The sequence below is a fragment of the Saimiri boliviensis genome, chromosome 15 (assembly GCF_048565385.1).
Source record: "Saimiri boliviensis isolate mSaiBol1 chromosome 15, mSaiBol1.pri, whole genome shotgun sequence".
Taxonomy (NCBI): domain Eukaryota; kingdom Metazoa; phylum Chordata; class Mammalia; order Primates; family Cebidae; genus Saimiri; species Saimiri boliviensis.
The window spans coordinates 36,837,786-36,863,627 of NC_133463.1; the positions used below are offsets into that span (position 1 = coordinate 36,837,786).

At 36.6% G+C, this 25,842-nt stretch overlaps 1 protein-coding gene and 1 pseudogene across 3 annotated transcripts in view; both read right to left on the reverse strand.

Annotated features, from left to right (window-relative positions):
* The window catches only part of RIPK2 (receptor interacting serine/threonine kinase 2), a 36,444-nt gene extending 24,195 nt beyond the window's left edge, over positions 1–12,249 (reverse strand). The window contains exons 1-4 of one of the 2 annotated variants that reach the window (XM_074386906.1): positions 11,837–11,891; positions 10,609–10,730; positions 6,586–6,739; positions 4,086–4,241 (exon numbers count right to left, since the gene is read on the reverse strand). In XM_074386906.1, the coding sequence (XP_074243007.1) occupies positions 4,086–4,241; positions 6,586–6,739; positions 10,609–10,685 (387 nt within the window). In that variant the 5' untranslated portion in view covers positions 10,686–10,730; positions 11,837–11,891. Of the gene's footprint in view, positions 1–4,085; positions 4,242–6,585; positions 6,740–10,608; positions 10,731–11,836 lie in introns of both variants that reach the window. The other variant, XM_003940508.4, reaches the window with a different exon arrangement.
* An 11,045-nt stretch (positions 12,250–23,294) lies between these two features.
* Positions 23,295–24,438, reverse strand: LOC101030269 (farnesyl pyrophosphate synthase pseudogene; annotated as a pseudogene). The gene has a single exon (XR_012514082.1). The product of XR_012514082.1 is annotated as a farnesyl pyrophosphate synthase pseudogene (transcript).
* Between the last annotated feature and the right edge of the window lie 1,404 nt (positions 24,439–25,842).

Sequence of the window (25,842 nt, forward strand, 5' to 3'; positions counted from 1 at the left end):
AGTTCTAAAGCTACTTCTACATTTTTAGATGGTTGTTATAGAAACTCCTTACTTTTCTGGTACCAATTTCTGTCTTAGTCCATTTGTGCTGCTGTAAAAGAATACTGCAGACTGCGTAATTTTCAAAGAAGAGAAATCTGTTTCTCACAGCTCTGGAGGCTGAGAGATTCAAGGTCAAGCCACTGACATTTGGTCTGGTAAGCGCCTGCTTGTGGCCTCCTCATGCAGTAGAAGGCAGAAGGGCAAGCTACCTGAAAACTGGATGAAACTTTTTTTTTAAGGGTCTTAATCTCATTCAGGAGGAAGGGAAAAGCCCTTGTGGCCTAATTACCCCTTAAAGGCCCCCCACCTCTTGCACTATCACATTGACAACACCTGAATTTTGGAGTGGGCATGTTCAAACCATAGCAGCTGGCTTAAAAAATTTAAAAACGTTTACTAAAAGGGGTATTTTATAAGTATGTAGAAAACGAAAAAGCTGGCAAAAATTCTTAAAAAAGAAATTATCAGAACAATGGTCAATTTCTGACCTTCTGTAATATATCCCAAGTGCCTGGCACAATGCCTAGCACACAGTAGTTGCTTCATAAACATTTATTAAGAAAAGGAATGACCAGTTTCATTTCCTTTTTTGACACTAGTAATACTGTCAAAGAGTAAATGTATAAATGGTTTGCAAATTATAAAATATTTTAATGTACTTTAATAAAAACATATTAGATTTCTGAGTTAGTAGGCCTATCTGGTGTATACAGAAGAGCAGGAATTCACACATTTGTTCATTCAGCAAATAATTACTGAATATTTCTATATGGCATGTGCTGGCTATGTGTCAGGTAATGAAGTAGACTAAATTTCTGTCTTCATGGAGCATACGTTCTAATTATGGAAGATAGTCAATAAATATATTAATAAAATATACTATGTCAGATGGTGAAAAATATGACAGGGAAAGCATAAATCAAGGTAAAAAGAATAGAGAGGAACTAGGTGGGTAGTAAGAGAAAGCCACTCTGAAAATGAGGATGAAGAAGATGACTGAGTAAGTCATAAGAATAGATAAGAGCAGCAAGGACTTTCATAAAATTTTTAAGAACAGAACAAAGAAATATGGGCTGTATAATAGCACTTTTAGGAGTATTCCAAACAAACTGAGTAAGTATTCTCCAAAAGCCTGGATTAACAAAAGAACTGATATTGACCCAGAGGAAGGTTCTTAGGGCCATGTGATACAACTCTGATTCGAGCTCTGTACTGGCTCATATTTAATCATCACTTAAAGATACAAAAAACTAGCTAATTAAATTTGAGGATCACACAAAACTTGAAGAGAAACTTAAAACCTCTGGATTACAGAAATAACATTCAAACGGTCTTAAGAGACTGAAGAAATTGCTCCAATCTAAGAAGGTAAAATTTGATCATATCTAGAAAATATTCTATAAAGTACATGATAAGGAGAGGTGGCTTAAGCAATAATAAGTGGAAAAAAGAACCTCTGAGGGTTTTTTGTTGACACTAAGCCCAATTTGAACCATGTGATATAACTACCCCTGGAAAGCAGATGAATTATTAAGGAACTATTAAGTATTTAGGGCCAAGGAAGTGACACTTTCACTAAATTCTGCATTCATCAGAACACACCAAAAATAGTACTGTGTTCCATTCTGAGGATCAAAATTTAAGAGAGATTTAAACAAATAGATCCATCTATATAGCACCAAGGATTACAATCCATGTAATAAGAAACGGCCTGAAGGAACTGAGGGTATTTATCAGAGAAATGGACAAAATGCACTTGTATGTGAGGGGTTGGGAGACAGCTCATTGCAATATTCAAGTATTGAAAGGGCTGTCCTGTGGAAGTAACTGAATTGAATTTATTCTATTTATCACAAAAAGTTGAAGTAGGATCAATGGATGGAAGCAACCAGGAAGAAGTTTTGGTTGATCATTTAAGAAAATGTCACAATTATTCAATTAAGGATGTTAAGACTCCCTGTTACAGGATAACTACTTTGGGAGACGGATTGTTGTAGTGAGGGCTCAGAGTACTAGGTGACCAAGAAGGTACTTCTACTTGATGCATTAGATTAGTTTATAATTGATGCATTAGATTATATTGATTGATTAGATTATATATTATTATACTGATCATATTGATTGATTAGATTAGTTTATAATTGATGCATTAGATTAGTTTCATTTTTTTCTTAGCAATACTGAGATAGCAGCTTGCTTCTCTCTCCCTTCCCCTACCATTTTATTGAAGAGAGAGGAGTGTCTTCAATAAAAATTTTTTTCCTACTTACTTTTTTCTCACATTTTTTGGTTTTAAATTTTCCTGTTGTTTCAACTTCTCTATTACTAATTTCTTGGAAAATTGTTTATATTTACCATAATTTTCTGATTATGTTATAAGAAGTTTACCAAAATGATATATAAAAATATGGTGTTACATTAAGTATTAATTACTCAAAAACTTTTAATTTACTTTCAGTTAGATGTAGAATAGCTGTGAAATCACAATAGCCAGTGTCTTCAACACTTAAGTCTTGCATCTTAAAACAAAAATGAATTGAAGATGGATCACAGATTACATGTATAACATAAAACTATAAAACTTTTAGAAGATAACAAAAAATATCTTCAGTAAGTAGAACTTGGTGAAAAGTTCTTAGAAATGACAGCAAAAGCATGATCCTTAAAATAAAAAAAATCGACTTCATTATAACTAAAATTTTTGCTCTTTGAAAGTCCTTGTTAAATGGATGAAAAGATAAACTGTAACGGGGAAGGAATATTTGCAAACTACATATCTAATGAAGAAGTACTATAACAAATACAGAACTCTCAAAACTCAACAGTGAGAAAACCAAAGAATCCCTTTAGAAAATGGGCTTAAGACAGGAAGAGACATTTCACTGAAAACCATATATGGGTGGCAAATTAGCATATAAAAACGTGTTCAATATCATCAGCAGTTAGGAAAATGCAAATTAATACCAAGATGAAATATCACTATGCATCTCTTAGAACAGCTAAACAGAAAACAGTGACAATACCAAATACTGGTGAGGATGTGGAATAGCTGGATCTCTCACAGATTGCTGGTGGAATGTAAAATGGTACAGCCACTCTGGAAAATAGTTGGATACTTTCTTTAAAAACTAAACACACTCTTACCATATGACCCAGCATTTGCATTCTTGGGCATTTATCAGAGTAATGAAGACTTATGTTCAGTCATAAACCTGTACATCTTTATTAAAAGCAGCTTTATAATAATTAGTCCAAACTGGAAAGAACCAAAATGTTCCTCAAATGGTTAACTGTGATACTTTTATATTGTGGAATACTATTTATCAATAAAAAACAACTATGATACAAGAACAACTTAGATGGATCTCAAGGGCATTATGTGAAGTGAACAAAGCTAATCTCAAAATATCACATACTATGATTCCACTTATATAGCATTTTCAAAATGACAAAATGAAAGAGATGGAAAGCACATTAGTGGCTGTTAGGGGTATAGATTGTGGTAGGGAGGAAGTGGGTGAGGTAGCATGAGTGGTATCTTCGTGGTGATGTTATGAGTAGTGCTGTACCTTGATTGTTGTGGTTACACAAATCTATACATGTGATAAAGTAATAGTACTATGTACACACATTGTACTAATGTCAAATTCCCGGTCTTGAAATTATACTATTATTATGTGTAACATAACAATGTGGGAAACTAGGTGAAGGAGACATAAAACCTCTTTATTACCTTTGCAACTTCCTATAAATATATAATAATTTTAAAATAAAAAGTAAAAAAAGGTAATCTTGACAATTCAGTTAAGAAACATAACAGCTTTGTAGTTCATATCATAATTCTATCTCTGTCTAGGAATAACTTCCGAATTGCAGTAGGAAGAAGAATAGAAGATAGAAATTAGGGGCTATGGAAATTATTATTCATCAGTCCCTATCCTTAAGGAGAGATATGAAATTGGCTAGGCCGAAGAAATAACTAAAAAGTATTTTTAAAACTACGAAGGACAAGGAAACAGATAAACTTTTAAAAAAGTAATTACCTTAACATGAAATTCACTGTCCAATAAGATATTCTGAGTTTTCAAGTCATGATGAAGTAAAGGAGGAGTCATATTGTGCAGGTAATTTACACCAAGTGCAATTTCATGCAGGATGCGAAATCTCAGTGGCCAAGCAACATCAGGATATTCAATTTTCTTCATATATATGTGAAAAGAAACAAAATGAAATTAGTCCAAATTTCACTAGGTTTCACACTTAGAAAGTTAAATATTCCATGAGGAAATACAGTATAAACTAAGGTAAAAACATACGCTTATTTTTATAAAAGAGCATCAATTTGATAGGGTTTAACATTTTCATGTCTTACTTTCCTAACTTTATAGAGAAAATCATGATACCTTTATAAGCACCAATACTTGCTTTTAGTTTATATTGGTCATGCAACTACATGGTTTTGGGTCTTCTTTCTTCAACTAACACAGATCTCAATTATTTTGTGTCTGTACACAGCCAGAGTCATATACATATACCCACATTCACCACCCCATTCTATGTCTTAATCAGGTAATTTGAGTGCACACAAATACATACAAAATTACACACAATTTGTTTTTAGGAAATACCAAGCCATTCATTAAAAATTTATATTTTAATTTTTCTATTAATATAAAACACATTATAATAATCACTGCATAAGTAAAAAATTATGACAATATTGACTAAGCATTAATTTATCATACATTTAATCATATAATTAATATATCTGCATTCCAGCTTATAAATAAGCCTTTGTTTTGTTTTTGTGGAAAGGACAGTCATTTTTGTTTCTAAACCTATACAGTACAGAAACACTTAAAATGTAATGTTTTGTTTTTCATGGTACTCAAATAATATCCATCTGAGCTTTCTTAAAATAAATGTTTTCTGAAGATAAAAGTTAATGTAGCTTCCCAGGAGAATGAACATACTCCAGAAGATCGGGCAATTTGGGAAGACTGACAGTGAATCACCAGGCACCGTGCCACATTTTTCTAAATGCTGTGAAAAAGACTGTTTCTACTGAAAGTACAAAACTATTCTTGACAAGCTTTTCTGCAAATGCATCAGCTTATAGTTCAGTGATCAATCTGGCAGGGTGGGGAGTAGCTCGAAATATTTTAGATAGTTTAAGATTCATTTTGAGTTTTTTCAATGAATTTTGTGACGTTGGGGAGGGTTCTTCAAGATAAATTCCACCCTAAATAATGCAATATAGAAAACCAAAGAAACACAAAAGACTAATGCAGAATATTACTTTCTCTGGTATACACAGAGACCGGTCCCTTGGAGAAACTGAATCTTTTAATCTGTAAAAAAGGTAACTTTTTCTGAAAATTATGTATTAAACATTAACCAGGCCTCTCTGCAGCACAGTGTAATATGGAGGCTTGTGATCATGGAGACAAGGGAGAAAAGTGCTCACCCTTTATAATTTTTTTCCAGGAGTTAACAATCCCCCTAGAGGAGGCTGTAGAATTTTCAATGAGCTGCAAATTTGGGAGCCAGAGTATCTACTGGAGTGTGGGAAGAAAATATTAGATTTCTACTTATACTCATTTCTCAACAAAAATAAAAGAGAAATTGTGATATATTAATATTTGTATATTGGTTGCTGTGGCAGTTACACAAATCTTATGGACTGACACCAGTTACTTATTCCATCCTTGTTTCAAATGGTCACAAGTCATGAGTAGAATGTGATGTATTCTGAAACAAAGGGAAGGTACCCTATGATTGACTGACAATGGCACCACTTTTCCTTGGTCACTTACAGCACACTGTGTTACACTATAATTTAGGAGTATCCACTGATTGAATTTTTTAGATTATTACAATTTTGATTAAGCCAACCCTCACAAAATGGACCAAGTGGTTTAAAAAGATTTATTGAAACTACAGACTCATAATATTAATAATGTAAGCTCAAGCAAACACCCTTAACTGAATACATGTATTTTGAGAATGATGATTCTTGGATCTGTTTACTCATGAAATTCACAGTCAAAGAAAGAGTGAATGGTACCTTGGGAAAAAAGGTAAATGGCTCATACCACTATCTATTATTAGAAAAGCTAATGTATCTGGCATTCAGAGATAATTTATTAATATTTGGCCCGCTAATTCAGAACTTTATGAGCTGGCATTAGTAACATTAAATCTGAATTTGAAATTGCTATTAACATAAAATAAAATATCACTTAACAGTGGATTTTACACTGTACAAAGTTTATCTTTTCCATTTCTATCCATGTAATGTGCATATAAATACTAGAATTTGTTATAAATGTCAGGATCTATAGTACAGGGCCTGAATCCACCAGTGTTTTAATCAACACAAAAATGTCACAAAAGGTAAACTTTTATCCCTGTAATAGTTTTTCATTTTTTTTGATCCATCTATATATTCCTAAATAATCTAATCAAATATAAAATCAAAGTAAAATATAGTTTGAATAATAGAAATGGCAATTATGGACACTGAAAATGTGTAATACTTACCCTATGTAGGAGTTCATTTAATGATCCATTTGGCATGTATTCAGTAACTATTCCCAAAAATTCAGGCTCATTGCAAATTCCCAAAATTGGAAGAATGTAACTAAATCTAGCTTTGTGTAAAATTTCGGCTTCTCTTAAGACATCCTTTCTTTCACTAAGAAAAGAAAATGCATAATTACTTCAAGTAATACAAAATATACAGTTATCATGCCTGTAAGATTAAGCCTGGATTTTTTCATTAATTAGCTATGTAACCTCATGTAAATTATGCAACTTCTCTGCACCTTAGTTTCATCATATTTAAAACAGCAATAATACCTACTCTATATATTCCACAGGTCTGTTTAGAGACCAAAATAACTTCTACAAGCCACTGATAGGTAAAGTGCTATACACAGGTTAGCACTTTTACCTAAGAAAGGCAAGGAACACAGTATTAACTTTATAAAGTCTATGTTAGAATAATTGGTGCTTGAACAAATTACAGGATTATGTTGTATTCGAATGAACATATTTTATTAGAATATTAAATTTTATGGTTGTATACCATGTAAACATCTTCCAAATATCCTGAATATTAAAATATTTAAATGTTATAGATTTAATAGCTGCATAAAAGTCAATAATATTTATAAATTATATGCCAGAACTCAGGAAGAGAACACTGAGAACAGGTAAATGCTTAATAATATTAATAAATTGCTGGGGTAACTCTGGTTCTCAGGTTCATTTGCTTATTCGTATGTAAAACAAATATATATTTAACTTTTTTTCCCCTATTTTTCTTTGCCACTTAGACTAGAGTCCAGTGGTGTGATCACTGCTTATTATAGCCTGGAACTCCTGGGTTCAATCCTCCCACCTCCCACCTTAGAGTTCCCAGTAGCTAGCCCTACAGGCATGCTACCGTGTCTAGTTTTTTTTTTTTTTTTTTTGTAGAGACAAGTTCTTAGTAGAGACAAGTTCTTAGTATGATGTTGCTCAGGCTGGTCTCAAACTCCTGGGCTCAAGTGATTCTCTAGTTTCAGCCTCCCCAAGTGCTGGGATTACAAGTGTGAGTCACCTTGCCTGGCCACATGTAACTTTTATTATGAATAAAGAACTATGGTCAGCATTATGGAGACTATATAGATTAAAAAGATATACTCTTTGCCTTCAAGTTGCTCAGAAATCTTTTCATTAAATAAAAATATAAGTCAGAATGTAAAATGTGCCACTAAAAGAGAAAAGGAAACTGAGGAGTTCAGAAAAAAGAGAGTACATTTGAGGTTAGGGGAGTCATTTACAGAAAAGTAGGATTTTGATGCCAGCTATACCTTAAGAATGCTGTACCTTAAGAATGGACAGAATTTAAACATTGGAGAGAAGGTATCTAAGACAAATAAGGCCTCCCTTGAGGAGGGGATGTGCCTTTCTTTTTAACCTATGTATGCCTACCACTTGGAGCAGTGTCCTGGACATAGTAATATAAGAGATGTCCAATAGGTAGGTATCAAATGAATTCAAGGATGTTAAAGGGAGGGCTATGTTTGGGAAATTCTGAATTGTTTAATGCAGATCAGGATAATGTAATATGAAAGGTGGGAAGGTGAATAAGACAGGTTAGGGCCATATCTTAGTCTTAAAGCCAGGTTATGGGGGTAAAACTTAATTTAGCAGTCATTAAATTGTGACTAATGGTGTTTTTTGTTTTTGTTTTTAACATACAAAACACACACTGGAAACTTATTTATTTTTGTGACACACCAGATTTTGCTATGTTGCCCAGACTGGCCCTCCCTACTTTGCCTCCTGAGTAGCTGGGACTACAGGGGTGTGCCAATGTGCCTGGTATGACTGAAAGCTTTTGAGTCGGGGAACAACAGTAGAATAAAATTTTAAGATGATTAACTTGGCAACAAGATGTAGGATCAGAAGAAAGTGGGAGAGTTTGAAATTCAGGTGTTAGGAGATTTTAATACCAGTTAAGATGTAAACCTAAAACCTAAACATAAAACTACAAAGGTAGCAGTGAAAATGGAAAGACAAACACTAGGTGAATAGAATGCCTGTGTTGTGGTGACTGACTATAGGGGATTAAAAAAAAAAATGAAAGGGAATTAGAGATGTCATTATTTTTTTACCCTGGATGACTGGGTGTGGGTTGCAGCAATGACAGAAATAGACATGCTTCCAGGAGACGCCTATTAGGTAAGTAATGATGATAAGTTAATTCTTACACCTCCCAAGCTCTGAACGAATGGTTGTTGAAATATGAACAGCAATAAACATTCAGGACTAGACTAAGAGGACTACTTTAAAAACAAAAAAAAAAAAGCAAAAAGAAATCGTAGTTGTTTATTTTTTGAATAGGTCATATATTTATATTTCTTAAAATTCAAGAGTTAACAAGAAGGCGTAAAGTGAAACCTTCTCTCATTCTCTCTGTCCTTCAATCACTTAATACTCCAACTGCAAGAAAACCAATTATATCAGTTTGTGAGGCCCATTTTAATTAAATGTCTATTCCCTAAACGGAAATAGGTCTCTATTTGCCCCAAGAGATTTGGGCCAACAAGACACAGAAGATGACCCTGAAGATTCCTGGATACTAAGAACAAGGGTGACTGGATACTGCAGAAGTCTCAGTGATACTTTACACACTCTTTCCTTCTCCCATTAAGAGTATGAGGCATTCTTTCCCCTGTGATCCTTTTACATGTCAGTCACTTTATATGCACTAGAATTCTACAATCAACCTCTAAACAGTTTCATTATCTCCACTTTATAAATGAGGGCACTGAGGTTCAGAAAAATTAATACTTTTCTGATGGTCACACTAATAAATGGCAGAGTTGGCATCAGATTTGAATTACAATCATGGGACCTTAAAGCCTGCATTATTTTAACCCTGTTGCTTGATCAAAGAACATCATAGTATGAAAGTTCTTGAAGACAGGTTTTTGGCAAGATTGAGTTAGTGGGAAATTTTTTTAAAAGCCAAAATATTTTAAAAATTGATTTTTACATTTTGAAAACAAAGGTGTAAAGTACAGCTTGTATAGTCACATCACCAAAATTAACTCAAAAATTCAATAAAAAAGTTATGTCATGTACAGGGTATTTGAACAACCAGTTGGACTCATTACTCATAAGGTATGGGAAGATTGTTAGGGAAGGTCAACTCTTCGGATAGAAGTCAGGTTATAGAGACTGATTCACCAAACATTAAAATAAGAACATGTAACACTGCATAAACTTATTTTTCTTTCAGGTCATCAAAAAAAACAATGCAAACATTGTTCTCCATAGCCTGAGAAACACATGCATTTATTATTCCTATTGTATAAGTGAGGAAAGAGACACCAGTGAGTCAACTGCATAGTATCATGTAACACTCATTCGACTACATAAATACTTCAATGATAAGATCTGAGGTAACAAATTGGAGAAAAGAATGTGATACAGTAATGCCAGAGTGTTTCACTGGTCTTACGGCTTCCTCGAAGACAGAATTAATTTCCTACCCAATTCAGTGAAGAATTTTAGACTATGAAAATTGTTCATGAGTATGGAAAGGAAACTCTCTCTTCACTTCTTGGTCCCCAAACCACACAAAGTTGAGATAAATTAAATCTTGAGAAGCAGCATCCAAATTGGGAGGATCAATTGGCTTTTCAATACCTAATGGGTTCATCAGTGCTACCTTTCCATATAGTATTTGCATAACTGGTTCTAACAATGTATATGTCCTCTCTAACCACCACCTTTAAAAGTTGACTACAGACACACGTACACACTTGCCCAGCACTTGCTCCACAGAACATAAAGCCCAGAGTAAACAGACACCACACCTTTTATATCACTTAATCTGGATTATGACAGACAAGAAGTGGAAACAAGCTCTAGAGGTGTCCCAAATCTGTGCCATTTAGGCCATCCAAGCCTGACAGTGAGAGATAATGAAGAAAAGCCACAGGTAGGTGAAAATCCAGTAACTGGCAAGGCAGAAGCTGAGGAATTTATCTGATATTGCATACTCACAGCTTCTGGCCCATCAGGCATCTGTGATGATGTATTTTCACATTAGATATAGGAGGAGAAGAGAATGTTGCAATCATGGATGTTAACTCCCTAAGAGCTGAATGCTGGGCCTAGTAAAATCCCTGTAGGAAGTAAAATACACAAGACTAGTGACCAGACCATTGATTAATACACAGTCACAGGTCTATGGCATGCGGTTGTAATGTTTCTCTGAAAACAGAAACTAATGTTAACTGTCCCTTAAAACCCGGACAAACTAATAAGTGAAAGCCATCTACAATTTTTGGCCACTTTACAGTATTTTGGTTCAATTTTTTGTGGCAAAAATAGCACGCATTTCCTCTATTACAATCTTCCCTGTTAGAGACACGGAGAGTAGGAGAAACTGAACTGCTAGTATTGAGTCTGACATAAAACGCTCCTGACTACACGTTCCTGAATACACGTAATACATCACAAACAAAACAAAAACAATAAAAAGCAAAACATCCCCGATTCTAAAGCAGCGCTGTTCAATAAACATATAATGTGAACACCACATACAATTTAAAATTTTCTCATGGCCACATAAAGTAAGAAGAAACACATGAAATAGATTTCAACATATTTAACCGAAGATACCAAAAATATTATTTCACCATATAATCAATAAACAACTATTAATGAAAATATTGTTTTTTTTTAATATAAATACTAAACATTCACACTCTGGTATGTATTTTATACTTAGGTCACATTTCAATTCGGACGGGCACATTTCAAGTGCTCAACAGCCACCTGTGGCTAAGAGCTACCTCTTGGACAGTGCAGCCCTACAGCCCGATTTCAAAAATAAGGAAAACACAAAGCAAACAAAACCCACACTCACTGTATATAAACACATCAATTTCAATAAACACGGCGTTTAGAGTTAGGCAGTGATTGCTGATTTTTGGAGTATGGCGAGAGGACGCCTAGGAGCAAGAGGGAAGGAGAGGAAGGGCAACGGAGAGATGCCTGGAGGAACGCAACTGCTGCATCTCCGGAGAAGCCGGTGCTCCCTACCGTGCCAGAGCTGGAAGGGTCGGTGCTCCCTACCTCCCAAGCTTGAAGGGCTGCCTAGAGGTGACGAGGTGGGGCCGGCCCCAAGCGGTCACTGCCACTTGGGCTCTAGAGCCCGTTTGTTTGGGCGCTTGAGGAGGTGCAGGAGAGTTGGGGGCTGTTCCCGGAAACCCCAGTAGCTGCCTACCTGTCGAGCAGCGGCGTGTGGATGTGCAGGTGCTTCACGGCCACCTGGACGCGCCAGTCTGCGTGACGGGCGGACGACACAGTGCCCGAGGCGCCGCGGCTCAGGTAGCGCAGGTCGGCCAGCTTGTGGTAAGGAATGGTGGGCAGGGCACTGCAGATGGCCTCCCCGTTCATGGTCGCGGGCGCTCAGCCGGTGCCGGTGGGGCCCCTGCTCCGGAGGCTTCCAGGGCTCTCCCGCCACGCTCGGGGGCCCAGATCCGTCCCTGCACAAGCGAAGCCGGCAAGATCCTTCCTGCCCCGCGACACTAAGTCACGAGGCCTCCCATTCCCCAGGCGGCCCACGTCAGCCGCCGTTTCTCCGAACCAGAGCGGACTTCTTTTCCGAAGACTGGGGACCACGCCGTGGCGCCGCGGAGGAGCTTCCTCTCTCGCAGCCCCGACCTTCCCAGGCGCGCGCCGCCGCTCGGTCCGGCGGTCCGAGCTCCTCCCTCCCCAAACTTCGCAGACGACGTCAGCGGCGGACAGCGAGGCGCGGAGAGGGGCCGGCCGCTCGCGGCCCTCCCTCCTGGCTCTCGCCTCGGCCTGCGGCGGGGATCCTCCGTCAGCTGGCGCGGCCGAGGGGCTGGGGCGGGCGGCAGGGATGTGGGAAAGAGAGCCGGAGGCGCTCCTTTTGTCTTCTCTTCCCATCCCCCAGGTTTGGGAAAGTTTTCTTTTTGGGAAAGCCCCTCTCTTCGGCCCGCTGGCGGTGTCGGATTGGTTGGCAGCTCCCACCCCCCATTCCCGAGAGGTCTCGCCTCGGTCCGCAGGTCTTCCGGAAGTTGCCCAACCCGGGTGGTAGTGGCGTCCGGGTGGGGGCTTTATTAGGGGGCGGGGGATTCTGCTGTCGGAGCGGCTCCCGACTCTGCGCCTGCGCAGGAAGCGATTTGGGGCGTGTGGTGAATTCCGAGGGCTCCACACTTAAGAGGTTCTGCACTCACCTGTCTACCTGGACTCCAATCTTCGCTTGTTTCCAGCCACTTCAGGACTAAGAGGTGGATGATAATCCCTGTCATAGTAGAGCAAGTTCAGGTATTTAACACCTGTGACATGGGATCTGCCTTTCTCCCTCTTTTTTCTTACTTCCATGAGTTTATATGTACAGAAATTGAAAAATAACCTTGAGAGAGTCCATCCCTCTAACTCCAGGTAAGACTGCAAATAATTCTTATAAACCTGGGAGGAATGCAGTGTTTCATGCCAACCAAAAAAGACTGCAAACATTTTCCCATCTTTCTGCCTTAAACAGCTTTCTACTTAGATGACTATTTTGTAAGGTATGAGTGCAAATGTTATATACGATACCAAGTCTATGCTAGGTGTTTAATGAATTCTAGAGCTTCAGGAATAAGGAATGACTCGATTAGATTTCTGCCTACAGAAAGTTAATGCTTTAGTAGTAGTTTTGCATTACCTGAAATGAGAGTATCAATGTTAGGTTTTACGATAGTGGGAGGTTGTAAACAATAGTGTCTTTCAACTTATCATTTATAATAAAATGTTCAGCAACTAAATATTGGTCTGATACTCTGTGCTTTACTGCTTAATAAGTTTTTTTTTGTTGTTGTTGTTTTTGTTTTCCCCTGAGATGGAGTCTTGCTCTGTCACCCAGTCTGGAGTGCGGTGACACTCTGCTCACTGCAACCTCCGCCTCCGAGGTTCAAGCAATTCTCCTACCTCAGCCTGCCTCCCTAGTAGCTGGGATTACAGGTGCCCACCACCATACCTGGCAAATTTTTGTATTTTTTAGTAGAGACCGGGTTTCACCATATTGGCCAAGTTTTTTTTTTTTTTTTTTTTTTTTTTTTTAAGACGGAGTTTAGCTCTTGTTACCCAGGCTGGAGTGCAATGGCGCGATCTCGGCTCACCGCAACCTCCGCCTCCTGGGTTCAGGCAATTCTCCTGCCTCAGCCTCCTGAGTAGCTGGGATTACAGGCACGCGCCACCATGCCCAGCTAATGTTTTGTATTTTTAGTAGAGACGGGGTTTCACCATGTTGACTAGGATGGTCTCGATCTCTTGACCTCGTGATCCACCCGCCTCAGCCTCCCAAAGTGCTGGGATTACAGGCTTGCGCCAAGTTGTTCTTGAACTCCTGACCTCGCAATCAGCCCACCTCGGCCCCCCAAAGTGTTGGGGTTGTGGGCGTGAGCCACCACGCCCAGCTTTTTTCTTAAAAACTACTCAGAAAACTTTTCCATTCATTCATCCAGTCAGTTAATTAAAAACCTTAGCCCTAAAAATAGAGAACAACAACAAAAAATAAACAGGAAAGAAATGATCCAAATAATAATTTTAAAAATTTTGTCAGGACCAAAGGGCAGGGGTCTTCATATTTAAAGGACCCACTGAGTAAAAAGACCTACATTAAAACACTTCATTAAAAAGGTGAGAACACTAAGACTAAAGGGAAGATTCTAAACGTTTTCGGAGGACAAAAATAAAAATTAAGAGTATGGGATTTAGAATGCCATTGGATTTCTTAACAATGTTATTAAGTCATTGTTATCCTAACATACAATGAAGTGACATTTTTTCAATATTCCAAAGGACAGTAACTTCCAACTTAGAATTCTATAGTCAAACTATCTGTCAAATATAAGGGCAGAATAAAAACATTTTCACATATACAAGGATGAAATACTTTACTTTTGTTTTTTAGAAAACAAACAAACAAACAAACAAAAACCTCCTAGAGAATGTGTTCCAACAAAACATGGGAGTAGGCCAAGAAAAAGAAAGGTGGGATCCAGAGAACAAGACCAGGAAATTAAGAAGGGAAACTCCGGGATGAGAGAAATGTGGGAGAATTGGAGAGCAATTCAGGCAGACTTCAAGAGAAAACAGGCAGGCAGACTTCAAGAGAAAACAGTAGTTAATAGTAATTGAAATGATAGATTATCTAATTTTGAGTATTTGAGAAATTATATTGATAGATGTTTGATAGATCTAATGAAATACAGGATGAAGTTGGAAAATGAACTGGAAAAAAAATCCAAGGAATAAAAGGAAGCAGTTGTTAATTCTATGGAAATTATTTTAGAAGGGAAACAACATTTCTCTAAACTGTTTTGTGGTGGTGAAAAATGTAGAACTTTTCAGAGCTTTTAAAAGGCTAATATACATCTCTAAGAAGGAGAGAGCATGACACATAGAACTTCATGGAATTTATTTGCATTGTTAATTACATTACTTTAAAATTTATTTTTAAAAACCGTATTCACATGGTTTAAAATTTAAAACAATAAGGACACATAATGCAATAGAAAAATTAAGTAAAGGATTTAGAATCCTTGAAAAAGAGGTGAAAAGGTGCTCAACATCATTAATTATCAGGGAACCATGATTTTTAGCTACAGTGCAACACTGCTATCCAAATAGTAGAATGAATAAAATTAAAAAGACAGAATATACCAAGTGTGAGTGAGGATTTGGAGCAACAGGAACTCTCACACACCGTTCATGGGAGTGTTGATTGGTACAATCAATTTTGTAAATTGTATGTCAGTATCTATTAAAATTGCAGATATGCAGACCCTGTGATGCAGTGATTCCTTGCTTAGGTATATGGACATGTGTATGCATCTACTAGAATGTTCATAGCAGTGTTATATATAATAGTCTCAAATTGGAAATTACCCAAACATTGATAAATAGTAGAATAGATAAATGAATTTTGGCACATTTATGCAATATAGTGCTAAATGGCAATGAAATTAAACTGTACAAATATAATGTTGGATGAAAAAAGCCAGATACAGAAGAGTACATATTGCATGGGCCCATTTGTATAAAGTACAAAAATGAAACTAACTTATGCTTATAGAAATCTTCTCTCTAGTAGGGGAGAGGCATTGATTAGAAGGGAATGATGAGGCATTTGAGATGATGGTAATGTTCTATTTTTTTATTCAGGACCTAGGATCTAGGTGCAAGTTGCATAAGTGTATTCAGTTTATGAAAATTCTTGAGAAAAACTCAAAAACATTTTTCTGAATATATATTATACTTCAATAAAAAGTTAACTGGCTTAAATATAAAAAACACACACATGTGTAAACATGCATATATTATATATGCATGTATAAATATAGATTTATATGTTACATATATTATATTTTCATATTTATATATTGTCATATTTCTATATATTTATATATAAATACATATATATTTATATAGTATATTATAAATGTATAAATATGTATTTATAAATACATAAATATATATATTTATATATACATAAATATATAAATATATAAATACATATTTATGAATTTATAAATTTATATTTGTATAAATACATATGTATAAATATATAAATACATTTATATATAAATATGTATTTATATATTACATATGCATGTTTATATTTAATTACATATAAAATATATATATCAAATATATATATATCAAATATATATACATATAATATATATGTATATATAAATACATAAATATATAAATATATAAATACATATGTGTATGTAAATATATAATATTATGTATATAAATATATGTATATAAATAATGTATATGTAAATATATGTATATAAATATATAGATATAAATTTAAATATATATAAAATTAGGTATATATACCTATTTATATATAGATATTAATATATCTATATAATATATATTAATGTTATATATTAATATATTACTATTTATATGTTACATATGCATGTTTATATTTAATTATATATAAAATATATGAAATATCTGTCAGTTTTATGTAATTATTGTAACACTGTATACCTGTTCACTTTGCTTGTTTTTTACTTAGAATATTTTGGATATGTTTCCATATAAATGCTTAAAAACCTCCCTCATCCTTTTTTATTTTCTAAAGGCTCATAGATATACCACAATTTATTCCCCATTGACGGGCATATACTTTGTTTTCACATATATGACATTACAGATAATGCTGCAATAGTTAATTTTTGCTTATGTTATTACATACATGTGTATCTACATATTTCAGAAGCCAAATTGCTGGATAAAAGAGTATGTTCATTTGTACCTTTGGTTGATGTCATTGAATTGTTCTTCATTGAAGTTATACTAGTTTTCTTTTCCTGTAGGTGATGAGAATAGCTATTTCTCCACACACTTACTTTCGTTCCTTTTTTTAAAAAAAAATTATATTGGCTTATATTTTTAGTTTGTATTTGGAGTTTAGCAATAATTCATTTAGAGGAGACACAAAATATTTTAGTAACAATTTATAATGACAATGTTGACATGTGTATTAATTGTTCTCCCCAGTAGTTCTTTTTAGAGCTCTAAAGAGAATTCTAAAAATAATTATTTTGCCTCTCCCAATCTTATGTTTTATTTATTTTTTTACAAAGGTTATTGACTTTACTGAGCACTGTTTTCTTCTTTTTTTAAAAAGAATTATTTATTATACTTTAAGTTCTGGGGTGCATGTGTAGATCATGCATGTTTGTTGCATAGGTATGCAGGTGCCATGGCGGTGGTTTGCTGCATCCATCACTCTGTCATCTACATTAGGTATTTCTTCTAATGTTATTCCTTCCCAATCCCCCCACCCTCTGCTATTCCTCCCATACCCCCCCACCCCCCAGGTCCCAATGTGTGATGTTCCCCTCCCTGTGTCCATGTGTTTTCATTGTTCAACACCCACTTATGAGTGAGAACATGCAGTGCTTCTTTTTCTATTCTTGTGTCAATTTGCTGAGAATGATGGTTTTGCAGCTTCATTCATGTCCCTGCAAAGGACATGAACTCATCCCTTTTCATGGCTGCATAGTATTCCATGGTGTATATGTGTCACATTTTCTTTATCCAGTCTGTCATTGATAGGTATTTGGGTTGGTTTCAAATCTTTGCTATTGTGAACAGTGCTGCAATAAACATACATGTGCATGTGTCTTTATAATAGAATGACTTATAATCCTTTGGGTATAGACCCAGTAATGGGATTGCTGGGTCAAATTTTTTTTTTTTTATTTTTTTTTATTTTTTTTATTTCTAGATCCTTGAGGAATTGCCACACTGTCTTCCACAATGGTTAAATTAATTTACACTCCCACCAACAGCGTCAAAGTGTTCCTACTTCTCCACATCCTCTTCAGCATCTATCCTCTCCTGATTTTTAAATGATCGCCATTCTAACTGGTGTGAGGTGATATTTCAGTGTGGTTTTGATGTGCATTTATCTAATGACCAGTCATGATGAGCTTTTTTTCATATATTTGTTGGCTGCATAAATGTCTTCTTTTGAAAAGTGTCTGTTTATATCCTATGCCCACTTTTTGATGGGGTTGTTTTTTTCCTTGTAAATTTTTCTCTGTAGATTCTCAGTATTAGCCCTTTGTCAGATGGGCAGGTTGCAAAAATTTTTTCCCATTCTGTTGGTTGCCAGTTGATTCTATTGATAGCTTCTTTTGCCTTACAGAAGCTCATAAGTTTAATTAGAAACTATTTGTCCAATTTAGCTTTTGTTGCCATTGCTTTTGGTGTTTTAGTCATGAAGTTGTTGCCCATGCCTATGTCCTGAATGATATTGCCTAGGTTTTATTCTAGAGTTTTTTAGTGTTAGGCCTCATGTTTAAATCTTTAATCCATCTATAGTTAATTTTTGTATAAGATATAAGGAAGGGTTCCAGTTTCAGCTTTCTACATATGGCTAGCCAGTTTTCCCAACATCATTTATTAAATAGGGAATCCTTTCCCCATTGCTTGTTTCTTCCAGGTTTGTCAAAGATCAGATGGTTGTAGTTGTGTGGCATTCTTTCGGAGGCCTCTGTTCTGCTCCATTGGTCTATATCTCTGTTTGGTATCAGTACCGTACTGTTTTGGTTACTGCAGCCTTGTAATATAGTTTGAAGTCAGGTAGTGTGATGCCTCTAGCTTTGTTTTTTTCTTGTTGTTTGTTTGTTTGTTTGTTTTTTTGCTTAGGATTGTCTTGGCTATGCGGGTTCTTTTTTGGTTCTATATGAAGTTTAAGGTGTTTTTTTTTTTTTTTTCAATTTTGTGAAGAAAGTCAATGGTAGCTTGATGGGGATAGCATTTAATCTATAAATTACTTCGGGCAGTATGGCCATTTTCATGATATTGATACTTCCTAACCATGAGCATGGAATGTTTTTCCATCTGTTTGTGTCCTCTCTTATTTCCTTGAGCAGTGGTTTGTAGTTCTCCTTGAAGAGGTCCTTCACATCCTTTGTTGGTTGTAGTCCTACGTATTTTATTCTCTTTGTAGCAATTGTTAATGGGAGTTCACTCATGATTTGGTTCTCTGTCTATTATTGGTATATAGGATTGCTTGTGATTTTTGCACGTTGATTTTGTATCCTGAGACTTTGCTGAAGTTGCTTATTAGCTTAAGGAGATTTTGGGCTGAGATGATGGGGCTTTCTAAATACACAGTCATGTCATCTGCAAACAGGGACAATTTGACGTCCTCTCTTCCTAGTCTAATACACTTTATTTCTTTATCTTGCCTGATGGTCCTAGCCAGAACTTCAATACTATGTTGAATAGGAGTGGTGACAGAGGGCATCCTTGTCTTGTGCCAGTTTTCAAAGGGAATGCTTCCAGGTTTTGGCTATTTAGTATAATATTGGCTGTGGGTTTGTCATAAATAGCTCTTGTTATTTTTAGGTACAATCCATTGATACCTAGTTTATTGAGAGTTTCTAGCATTAAAAAAAAAGAAAAATAAAAATAAAGTTTCTAGCATAAAGTGCTGTTGAATTTTTTTTGAAGGCCTTCTCTGCATCTATTGAGATAATCATGTGGTTTTTGTCTTTGATTCTGCTTATGTGATGGATTATGTTTATAGATTTGCAGATGTTGAACCAGCCTTGCATACCTGGGATGAAGCTGACTTGATTGTGATGGATAAGCTTTTTGATGTGCTGTTGGATTTGGTTTGCCAATATTTTATTGAAGATTTTTGCATCAATGTTGATCATGGATATTGGTCTGAATTTTTTTTTTTTTTAGTGGCATCTCTGCTAGGTTTAGGTATCAGGAAGATGTTGGTCTCATGAAATGAGTTAGGGAGGTTTTCCTCTTTCTGTATTGTTTGAAACAGTTTCAGAAGGTGTGGTAGCAGCTCCTGTTTGTCCCTCTGGTAGAATTTGGCAGTGAACCCATCTGGTCCTGGACTTTTTTGGTTGGCAGGCTATTAATTGCTGCCTCAAATTCAGACCTCGTTATTGGTCTATTCAGGAATTCAATTTCTTCCTGGTTTAGTCTCGGGAGGGTTTAAGTGTCCAGGAATTTATCCATTTCTTCTAGATTTACTGGTTTATTTGTACTGAGGTGTTTGTAGTAATCTCTGATGGAAGTTTGTATTTCTGTGGGATTGGTGGGGATATCTCCTTTATCATTTTTCGTTTCATCTATTTGAATCTTCTCTCTTTTCTTTTTTGTTTGACTGGCTAGCGGTCTATCTATTTTGTTCATCTTTTCAAAAAACCAGCTCCTGGATTTATTGATTTTTTGAAGGATTTTTTGTGTCTCTATCTCCTTCAGTTCTGCTTTGATCTTAGTTATTTCTTGCCTTCTGCTAGCTTTTGAATTCGTTTGATGTTGCTTCTCCAGTTCTTCTAATCTTAACATTAGGGTGTCGATTTTATATCTTTTCTCACTTCTCTGGTGGGCATTTAGTGCTATAAATTTTTCTCTAGATACTGCTTTAAATGTGTCCCAAAGATTCTGGTACATTGTGTCTTCATTTTCATTGGTTTTGAAGAACATCTTTATTTCTGCTTTCATCATTTATCCAGTAGTCATTCAGGAGCAGGTTGTTTAGTTTCCATGTAGTTGTGTGGTTTTAAGTGACAGCAGTGCAGTAATAGTGGGATATTTTAACAACCCACTCACAGCATTAGACAAATCATCTGGACAGAAAACCAACGAAGAAACATTAGACTTAAACTATACTCTAGAACAAACGAACCCACCAAACATACAGAACATTCTACTCAACAACTGCAGTATATATATTCTTCTCATCAGCATGTCAAACATTGTCCAAGATAGACCGTATGTTAGGCCACAATACAAGTCTCAATAAATTTTAAAAAATTGGAATCATATCAAGGATCTTCTCAGATCACAGCAGAATAAAACTATAAATCAATACCAGGTGGAACTTTGTGACATATACATATATATTGAAATTAAACAACATGCTCCTGATCAATCTTTGGGTCAATGATGAAATGAAGATGGAAATTAATTTTTTTTGAAGTTAATGAAAATGGAGTAAAGTTTACAGTGTTAAATGCCTGTATAATTTAAAAAAGAGTAAGATCTCAAATTAACAGCCTACCATCACACCTCAAGGTGAGTATGTATATATCAACAAACCAAACCCATAAAGGATTTTTCTGTTTTGTTTTGTTTTTGAGGACCAGGTGTCATTCTATCACACAGGCTTGAGTGCAGTGGTGCAGTCATGGCTTACTATTGCCTTGAAATCCTAGGCTCAATGAATCTTCCCACCTCAGCCTTCTAAGTACCTGGGACTATAGGCACATTCCACCATGCTCAGCAGATTTGTAAAAAAACAAAAACAAACAAACAAACAAACCAAAAAACCTTTTTTTCAGAGATTGGACCTTACTATATTACCCAGAGTGGTCTTGAACTTCTCTGGTCTCAACCTCTCAACTCCTAAAGTGCCAGGATTACAGTTGTGCTTGACTTCACCCAGCCAAAATACTGCTTTTGAAAAGATAAACAAAATTGATAAACCACTACCTAGACTAACCATGGAAAAAAAGAGAGAGGAACCAAATAAACAAAAGGAAAAATGAAGAAAGAGACATTATAAATGATACCACAGGAATACAAAAGATCATCAGAGATGACTATGAACAACTATATGTTCACAAACTGGAAAACTTAGAGAAAATAGAAATATTCCTGGAAACATGTAAGCTTCCACATTTGAACCAGGAAGAAATACAAATACTGAACAGATGAATAATGTGTTGTAAGACTGGATAAGTAATACAAAATTTCCCAACCAAAAAGAGTATAGTACCAGATGAATTCACAGCCATATTCTACCAAATATACAAAGAGGAACTGGTACCAGTCTTCTGAAACTGTTTCAAAAAAATTGAGGAGGTGAGAATTCTTCCTAACTTATTCTATGAACACAGTATCATGCTGATATCAAAAACATAAAAGGACACAACAACAAAAAAGAAAACTACAGATAAATATCCCCGATTAACATAGATGCAAAAATCCTGACCAAAATACTACCAAGCCAAATCAAACAGCACATCAAAAAGATAGTACAGCATTATCAAGTGGGTTTTATACCAGGTATGCAAGGATGGTTTACCGTATGTGAACCAATTAATGTGCTTCACCGCAAAAACATAATTAAGGGAAAAAAAAAGTGATGACCTCAACAGATGCAGAAGGCATTTGATAAAATTTATCCACCCTTCATGATAAAAAACCTCAACCAATTAGGCACAGAAGGAACACACCTTAATATAATAAAAACCATGTATGCCAAACCAATAGCCAATATCATAGTGAATGAGGAAAATGAAAGCATTCCCTTTAAGAACTAGAAATAAGACAAGGATTCCCACTTTCTCCACTCCTATTCAGCATAATGTAAGTTTTAGCTGGTGCAATTAAGCCAGGTAAAGAAATAAAAGCATCCAAATTGGAAAAGAGGAATTCAGTATATCTCTGTTGATGATACGACTTCATATCTAGAAAACCCTCAAGATTCTATTAAAAAAAAAAAAACCTTAGATTTGATAAATGGATTCAGTAAAATTTCAGGATACAAAAGAAATGTACAAAAGTCAGTATCATTTCCATATCCTTATAATGATCAAGGTAATAACCAAATAAAAAAGGCAATTCCATTTACAGTAACTAAGAAAAATACAAAATACCTAGGAATATATTTAACCAAAGAAGTGAAAGGTCTCTGCAAGGAAAACTACAATATGCTGCTGAAAAAAAATTTTTGATGACACAGACAAATGAAAAAACATCTCACGCTTATAGATCAGATAATTACTATAATGAAAATGAACTTATTGCCTGATACGATTCGGCTGTGTCCCCACCCAAATCTCATCCTGAATTATAGTTTCCATAATTCCCACCAGTCATGGGAGGGACCCAGTGGGAGTTAATTCCATCATGGGGCATTTGTCCTCATTCCATTCTCCTGATACTGAGTGAGTTCTCACAAGATCTGATGATTTTATAAGGGGCTTTCCCCTCTTTGCTCTGTACTTCTTGCTGCTGTTGTGAAGAAGGATGTGTTTGCTTCCCCTTTTGCCATGATTTTAAGTTTCCTGAGGCCTCCCCAGTCCTGTGGAACTGTGATTCAATTAAACCTCTTTCCTTTATAAATTAACCAGTCTCAGATATGTCTTTTTATATATATATATACGATTTATTTATTGATAGCCTCCTCTCCGCCCTTGCAGTCTCTAGGTCACTTTTTCCGCTTGTAGATTTTGCACGCAAGCCCCAGAAAGATAGCTGGGGGAAGGGGCGCTGCATACTGTTCAATGAGACCCATAATGTGGTTGTAACTGTCGTCCTCATACTGCGAGAACACAGCCGGCAGATTCAGCTCCTCATATAGTGCCTTCACTCGGGCCACCTTCTCAGCCTCCTTCTGCCCGTAATTTTCCTTCAGGATCTGGCGCTGTTCCGGAGTGGACCGTTGCCGACACTGGACCACCAGCCAGCTGCATTTGTTGTCCTGGATGTCAGTGCCAACTTTGCCAGTCACACTGGGGTCCCCAAAGAGGTCAAGGTAATCATCCTGAATCTGAAAGAACTCTCCCATCTCCAACAGGATCTTCTTGGCATTGGCATGCTCCTTCTTGCCATCAATTCCTGCCATGTACATGGCTGCAGCTACTGGAAGGTAGAAGGAGTAGAAAGCTGTCTTGTACTTGACAATAGATTTGTACCTCTTTTCAGTAAATCTGCCGAGATCCACATTGCCCTGAGGGGCTGTGATGAGGTCCAGGGTCTGCCCAATCTCAGTCTGATAGGAACTCTGCAGGAAGAGCTCGATCAGGTTCAGGTAATAGGGCTGCTCCCGGCAGTAGAGCTTCAGCAGGCGGTAGATATATGCTTCCAGAAGGATAGTATCATTGATGGCATCCAAACCCATGCCTGGCTTCTGATACCAGCAGAGCTGTCCCTGGCGGGTGAGGGATGAATCCATGATGTCATCTGTCACCAGGAAGAAAGCTTGCAGCAGTTCCACACACCAGCCCACAGTCAGGGCCCACTGGAGACTATCAGCATCCTGTTTCCTTGGCTCCACCAGCTCCCGGAATGCCACTAGCACCGTCACACCCCGGTGATACTTGCCTCCAATGGCGTTGTACTCCGGGACCTCCTTGAGCCGGGCAATAGCATCTCCTGTCTCTGGGTGCCCCATCTCATCCTCAGTCAACACCCTAACGATCTGGGAGAAGTGCTGAACAAAATCCTGCTTTTCTTGGGCATAAACATCTGATATCTGGTCTCCATTCATTCTGAGGGAGGAGCAAAGGGCTCTGTTCCTGGATGTGGATTCCTGCTCCTCAGATATGTCTTTATAGCAGCATGAGAATTGGTACTGGCAGAGTGAAGTGTTGCTGTAAAAATGTGGATGTGACTTTGGATCTGGGTAACAGGCAGAGTTTGGAAGTTTGAAGGGCTCAGAATATGGGAAAATTTGATACTTCCTAGAGACCTGTTGAATGACTTTGACCAAAATGCTGATAGTGATACGAATAATAAAGTCCAGGCTGAGGTGGTCTCAGATGGAGCTGAGGAACTTGTTGGGAACTGCAATAAAGGTCACCTTTGCTATGCAAAGAGACTGTCATTTTGCCCCTGCCCTAGAGATCTGTGGAACTTTGAACTTAAGAGAGATGATTTAGGATATCTGATGGAAGAAATTTCTAAGCAGCAAAGTTTTCAAGAGGAAGCAGAGCATAAAATTTTGAAATATTTGCAGCCTGATGATGTCTTAGAAAAGAATAAAACGTTTTTCTGTGGAGAAATTCAAACCAGCAGCAGAAATTGGCATAAGTAGCTAGGAGCCACATGCTAATCACCAAGAAATGGGGAAAATCTCTCTACGGCATGTCTGAGACCTTCACGGGAGCCACTCTCATCACAGGCCCAGAAGCCTAGGAAGGAAAATGGTTTCCTGGGCTGGGTCTAGCACCTCCCTTCTGTGTGCAGTCTCAGGACTTGATGCCCTGTATTCCAGCTGCTCCAGCCATGGCTAAAAGGGGCCATGGTACAGCTCGGGCCATAGCTTCAGAGTGGGGTATCTCCAACCCTTGTCAGCTTCCACATGGTATTGAGCTTGTGGGTACACAGGAGTCAAGACATGAGATTTGGGAACCTCACCTAGATTTCAGAAGATGTATAGAAGTGCCTAAATGTCCAGGCAGAAGTTTGAGATTATTTGTTTTCTTGTTATTGAGTAGTCAAGTTCCCTGTATGTTTTGGATATTGGTCCCTTATCTAACCTATGATTTGCAAATATTATTGGCAAATCTGTGGGTTGTCTTTTCACTCTGTTAGTTGTTTCCTCTGCTGGGCATAAGCTTTTTAATTTGATGTAATCTCATTTGTCTATTTTTGCCTTCATTGCCTGTGCTTTTGGGGTCATATGTAAGAAATATCTGTCCATTCCAATGTCACGGAGCCTTTCCCATATGTTTTTTACAGTAGTTTTACAGTTTCAAGTCTTAAATTTAAAAATTTAATTAATTTTGAATTGATTTTTCTATAAGTGGTGGAAAAGAGTCCATTTTTATTTTTATGTATATTGATATTCAGTTCTCCTAATACCACTTAAAGAAGACTGTCTTTTCTCCATTGTGCATTTTTAGCATCTTTTTTGGAACTTAATTGATCATAGATATGTGGGTTTACTTTTGGGCTTTCTGTCTTATTCCATTGCTTGATGTG